We start from the raw sequence: 6,692 nt of genomic DNA, 5'->3' as shown, positions 1-6,692 counted from the left end.
AGAACAAGAGTACTGAACCAGTGACAGCTGCAGGGCCTCCTGTTTCAGCTGCAGGAACTCCTGTTTTAGCTACTAAGCCTCCTGATACTGTTAATGATAGCAGCATTCAGGTGGAAGACATTACAGAAGAGGAGGATGAAAATTTGGAGAATCAGGTAGTGGATATTGGTGACCCTCAAATACCTCTTAATAATAATGAATAATATAGGGTTTTGGAATGTTCGTGGTATGAATAGTGTGAATAAACAAAAAATAGTCAAAAGTTTTATTCAAAATAATGAGGCCTGTTTATTTGGCCTATTAAAAACAAAAATAAATGGTGTTAATGTTGGTAATATAGCTCACAATATGCTTGAGGGATGGAGTGTTACAACCAATTGTAGTCTGCATAAAGGTGGGAGGGTCTGGTTGTTATGGAGGCCTACAGTGTTTGATGTCAACATCATTCAATATGATCCTCAATTCATTCATGCTAGGATCTTAATTAAGGCCACTCAGCAAGTTTTCCTTCTCACTATTGTATATGCTTTCAATGAGGGTTCAGAGAGATTGGATTTATGGGATAATTTGAAGTCAGTTGCAGGTCAGTGTGACATACCTTGGGCTTTAGCAGGGGATTTCAACACTGTTCTTTCTCCAGAAGAGAGACTTGGGGCTGCATCAAAACAGGAGGATATGGATACTTTTAATGATTGCATGTCTGCCTGTGGTATGATGGATATTGCAGCAACTGGTGCTTTCTTCACATGGACAAATAAGCAAGATATTGGTCATAGGAAGTACAGTAGATTGGATAGATTTCTAGTCAATCAAGAGTGGGTAGATGTGTTCCCTGATATGCATGCACATTTCATCCGGAAGGGCTCATGGACCATACTCCTTGCATTGTCAGAAATGTTAAATTGGATGGCAGGAGAGCAAATAGCTTTAAATACTTTAATATGTGGAGTGATGCTCCAAATTTTCTTGATACAGTAAAGAGCTATTGGAATCAGCAGATTGATGGTACTAAGATGTTTGGGGTGGTTAAGAAATTGAAGGCTCTAAAGGGAGGACTTAAGACTCTTAACAAGGAGTGTTTTTCAGATGTTGAACTCAATGTAAGCAAAGCCAGTCATACACTTGAGGAAATTCAGTTGTAACTTCAGGATAATTATGATAACCCTGATCTTATTACTCTTGAATTGCAGGCCCTTAATGAGGTAAGATTTTGGACAAAAGCTAGGGATAGTTTTTTACAGCAGAAAGCTAAGACACAATGGATAGATGAAGGGGATAGCAATACTGCTTATTTTCACAATGTTATTAAAAGGAGATGCCTGAGAAACAAGATAGTGTAGATTGAAGATCAGAATGGTACACTGTGTACTGATACTATCAGCATTCAGAATGCTTTCCTAAAGTTTTATCAGGGTGTGCTAGGCAGTAAGAAGGGGACTGAACATGTGAGAATGGAGGTTTTGCAGACTGGTTCCTTCTGCAGTGATGAACATTGTACTTCCTTATTATCACCAGTCACTAAAGAAGAAATTAAAGGTGTTGTGTTCTCTATTCCTAAGGATAAGGCTCCTGGGCCTGATGGATACTAGTGGATTCTTCAAGGATTCATGGGACATTTTTGGGGATGAGGTTTGCAGTGCTGTAATGGACTTCTTTACCACTGGTTGTCTGCTCACTCAGATAAATGTAACTAATATCACCCTAATCCCTAAGTGTGACAGACCAACTGCTGTTAGCCACTTCAGACCTATAGCCTGTTGTAACATGATTTACAAGGTGATATCTAAATTGCTTTGTAGTAGGTTGGCTACAGTTTTGCCCGACATCATCCATGAGAACCAAGGTGCCTTTATCAAAGGTAGATCCATCATTGAAAATGTGCTCATCTGTCAGGACATCATTCATATGTATTTCAGAAAAGCTGTCACTCCAAGATGTCTATTCAAAATTGACTTGCAAAAAGCTTATGATACAGTTGAGTGGGATTTTGTTGAGCAGATGCTACATGGCCTCAAATTTCCTTCTCACTTCATCCAGTTGGTTATGCAATGTGTGAGGTCTACTTCTTTTACATTGTCTTTGAATGGGAATAATTTTGGCTATTTTCAAGGACAAAGGGGTCTAAGGCAGGGAGACCCAATTTCTCCTCTTCTATTCACCATATGCATGAAGTACTTAACAAGATTGATTAAATTTGCAACTGATAGATGGCCATTCCAATATCATCCCCTATGCAAGAACTTGAAGCTCACTCATCTCATGTTTGCTGATGACTTACTTCTCTTCTGCAAGGGTAAACCACAATCCATTTGGCTTCTCATGAGAGCCTTCTCATCCTTTTCTAAGGCATCTGGTTTGGCTATGAATAACTCCAAGTCTGAAATATTCTTCAATGGAGTTTCTGAGGACATTAGAGAGGGTATTAAGCGGTGACAAAGGTTTGGGGAGGGCAACATGCCTTTCTGTGCACTGGAGTGCCTATTAAAGCAGGTAGGCTCACCAAGAAGGAATGCTCTGCCTTAACTGAAAAGATGGTGGCACGGATCAGAGGCCTTGGAGCCAAAAAACTTTCATATGCTGGCAGGGTGACTCTCATCAATGCTGTTCTCAACACTCTTCATAACTATTGGGCTCAAATGTTCATTATCACTAAGTGCATCATTAATCATATAATGGCCATTTGCAGGAACTTCCTGTGGGATGGCTCCCCTGACTACCACAGAGTTCCCCTTGTAGCATGGGACAATGTTACTTTGCCTAAAAAGGAGGGAGGTTTAGGGATAAAGAAAGCTGATGTATGGAATATTGCCACTGTTGGAAAACTGGTTAACTGGATCTATTGCAAAACTGATAGGCTATGGATTAAATGGATCAGTGATGTGTATATTAAAAATCAAGACTGGCATAACTACTCTCCCCCTGCTGATGCAACCTGGGTGTGGAAAAATATTTGTAAAGTAAAAGAGAAGCTCAAGGATGGTTTTCATGACAGCAAATGGATACTGAGCTCTAAAGGTTACTCTATTAAGGAGGGGTATGCTTGGCTTACTCTTGCTCACCCCTCTCTGAACTGGACTAATATAGTCTGGAATAGTTGGAATGTCCCTAAACATTCTTTGACTACCTGGATGAGAATGCACGAAGGCATGAATGTGAAGAGTAAATTGTTCAGTTTTGGTCATTGCACGATGACTGGGTGTATACTGTGCCCACGATAACCAAAATGGAGCATCTATTTACGAACTGTGTGTATGCTGTCAAAGTTCAGACCTGTTTGTTGCATTGGTTTGGAGGCAGCTTCCCAACAATAGACAGACTGAGTGATGAGAACAGGAATGCTATGCAATGGAAGTTTAAGGTGGCTATGTTCAATGCTTATCGCTATGCTATCTCGGTTCCAAAGAAACAATGCCGGGATCAATGTCAGCTAGTGAGACCTGGTTATCACGTCGAATAGAGGATGACATTAAGAGGAGGATTAAAATGAAATGTAAGGCTATAGTAGATCAATCTGAGCTACTTTGGCTGCAAAATTTGATGTTGGTTTGATATGCTTCTAGTAGGATTTGATCCTTGAACCTCATGTAATTATTTTTTGATATGATATATAATATATTCACATTACACCAAAAAAAATGAGTCCCATCTTTCTTCTATTAAAGAAAAATCATTTAGAACATTTTGGTAAAGCCACCTCATCAATACACAAGGGCCCACTAATTTTATAACTTCATTTAATTAAATTACACCTTTTAAAATATGAGTAATATTTATAAAATGATTTATGAATTTTTTGTCCAATTTTACAAATAATTATTGCGAAAATTTAGTATACACATTTTTTAGGATTTATTAATTTTGTACCAAGTATACATTAAAAACTGGCTTCATATATTTTTTTTCCTCACTTTTACCCAAATTAGTAAGAAAACTAAATACTCCTATAATTACAAATATTCACTTTCTATTGAAGGACGTTCTAATAGTAAATTGGTGTTGATTAGTCATGACAACTTTATTGAAAAATAATACTCATAATAATATAAATATAAATCTACTTATAAAACTAATAACAAAATAAAATAAAATAATATAATATATTTATAATGACAACAATTCAAAAATTTATTAAAAAATATTCAAAAAAATAAATTACAGTTTAATAAAGTGAATATTAGTTGGTGAAAAACTATCAATTTATTTTATATTCACTCTCTTAAACTATAATTTAATTTAACACATTCTCTCGGATACATGGCTTAATAATGTTATATATGTAAAATTGTCAAAGCAAGGATAGTATATAATATTGGTCATGTCAGAAATAGTTCGGGTGACTCGGATTGGAACATGGTCAAAAATAGGTCAAATTTGGTGTATGCCGCCTCTTTTCACCGTTTTACAATTGAAAAGGATAATTTGTCTAAAAAATAAATCGAGTTTGCTATTATCGCTTTAATTATATCCACTACGTGCATCACTTATATCGTAGTAGTTATAAACATCAGATTTTTTATATAATTTTTTAATTCATAATGTGATTTAGAATGTTTGAATTTTTTTTATACTTATTTCATATTTGATACATGAATTTTAATATTTTAGGTTTATATTCTATGCGAATCATTCTAATATGTGCATGTGAATTCCAAGTTAACAATATTCATTTTGTTAAATATTTGATAAGAACAAATATTTGAAAAATAAACCTGTGCAATTTTGCACGGGTGTAAAACTAGTAATAGCTAGTTAGTTAAAGTTACAACCTCTTGTAAATGTAAATAACGAATTACCTCTACCTAGAAATATTTATTAAAACCTCAACATAATTTAGTGAATTAATATATTAATCCACTAAATCGAATCTTATTTTATCGAATTACAATAACATACATATTTCCTCTCATAAATATAAATTGTTCTTATTTAAGGAATTAATTAACTTGTATCAATATACAACTAATTAACTTTACTGATTAGGGCATCATCCTATAGGTGTGACCTTAAGGGATCAACTGACCACCACCGTCCTACGACAATAACGTCAAACTCTAGCAAGTCAATCGTTACCGATTACTGTTGATCAGTTGACTATATAATGAATCATCCCTTACGTATTCTTATTATGAGATTTAATTATGATTTTAAATCATGTGATCGCACTATTGTTGAGGACAAATACTCCAACAATTCTCAGGGTTGTCTTCCGACGAGGGAGCTTGTCCACTTGCACTTGTCCACTTGGTCCTTGTCCTCTTGGAAAGGGCTTCATCTTCTTGTTAGCAGATGACGAAGATGAGGGCACAAAGGATCTCTTGCCACGGGAGTTAGGACGATGATTGACTTGAGCATTGGCATCTTGTTGATTCCGGAAAATTTGTGTAAGAGCTTCCATGATAGTATTCTCCACCTTGGTTGGTCGCACCATCTTCTCAAGACACCAAATAAATCAATCAATTTAGCACTGAACAAATAACATACACAAAGAGACTACCAACTTAGGTCCTTCGTTCTACCCATCTCTCATTCATTATTTAAGGTCAAGTTCAAGCTTAAATTGGGGTACACATGTGTGCGTCGGGAGCAACAAAGGCTCTGATACCAACTGTGAACCCCCGCAACAACTGTAAGAGAAATACACTAATAAAATGCGGAACTTTAGGAAATTTTTGAAACTTTTAAAGTTTAAAGCGCGGGTTCATTGAAATCTAAAACATAAATAAAGAATGCGGAAATAAAGTTAAGTTTATACAAACGTGATAGTAAAAGGTGAGAGAAAATATATCCCTCGAATGACAAAATGTTAAATGGTGAGTCTAAGCAATCCTAATAAACCGACTACTAGTCCAAGGTTTAGTTCTCGCTAGCCCACACGTCTTCCCCACGTAAGCATCTTCACAACCTGTCATTCATGTAAACATGAACGCCACAGTCAGTGGGGAGTAACTCAAGGTTCTCCTAGCCACAAAATGTCGAAACACAGATAAACAGGAACATATTAGAACATCATAAATATAACTATTTGATGCAAGCACTGAGACATGAGACTAACATTCAAAACATGCGTAGTCAGTCATAGATAAGGCATATGATACATACATATGAGATAATCCAACCAAAACGTCATAAATGATAATACAACTATAAACACGATAGAATATTATATGTCACGTATAAACAAGATTTAACGTCATCATAAATGTGAATGGAAACCTTAACCATGAACTTTGAAAGCCAAATAACATACAATACACGAAATGGGACTACTAACATCACACATAAAGCAAAGCATCCGGCTCAGAGGCTACCTTTAAAGCATGTCCGAGACACAAATCCTAAGTACCTTGGCTCAGCGGTTACCTATAAAACATGTCCAATGCACGACCTCTAAAGTATCTGGCTCAGCGGTTACCTTTAAAACATGTCCAAATACTACAAACAAGTGCCCGACTCAAAGGTTACCTTTAAAACATGTCCGAGACACAACATATAAAGTATCTGGCTCAGCGGTTACCTTTAAAGCATGTCAAAATACTACAAACAAGTGCCCGACTCAGAGGTTACCTTTAAAACATGTCCGAGGCACAACATATAAAGTATCTGGCTTAGCGGTGACCTTTAAAACATGTCTAAATACTACAAACAAGTGCCCGACTCAGAGGTTACCTTTAAAACATGTCCGAGGCACAACA

At 36.3% G+C, this 6,692-nt stretch overlaps 1 protein-coding gene across 1 annotated transcript; it reads left to right on the top strand.

Annotated features, from left to right (window-relative positions):
* The first annotated feature begins 348 nt into the window (after positions 1–348).
* LOC141651754 (uncharacterized) lies at positions 349–1,589 on the top strand. The gene is made up of 4 exons (XM_074459452.1): positions 349–815; positions 914–1,100; positions 1,191–1,301; positions 1,389–1,589. The coding sequence occupies exons 1-4, from the start codon at positions 349–351 to the stop codon at positions 1,587–1,589; spliced, it is 966 nt and encodes a 321-aa protein (XP_074315553.1).
* The last annotated feature ends 5,103 nt before the right edge of the window (positions 1,590–6,692 follow it).

The sequence above is a fragment of the Silene latifolia genome, chromosome 4 (genome assembly GCF_048544455.1).
Source record: "Silene latifolia isolate original U9 population chromosome 4, ASM4854445v1, whole genome shotgun sequence".
NCBI classification, from domain to species: Eukaryota; Viridiplantae; Streptophyta; class Magnoliopsida; order Caryophyllales; family Caryophyllaceae; genus Silene; species Silene latifolia.
The sequence above is the reverse complement of the archived record's forward strand: the minus strand, read 5'-3'. Positions and strand labels throughout refer to the sequence as shown.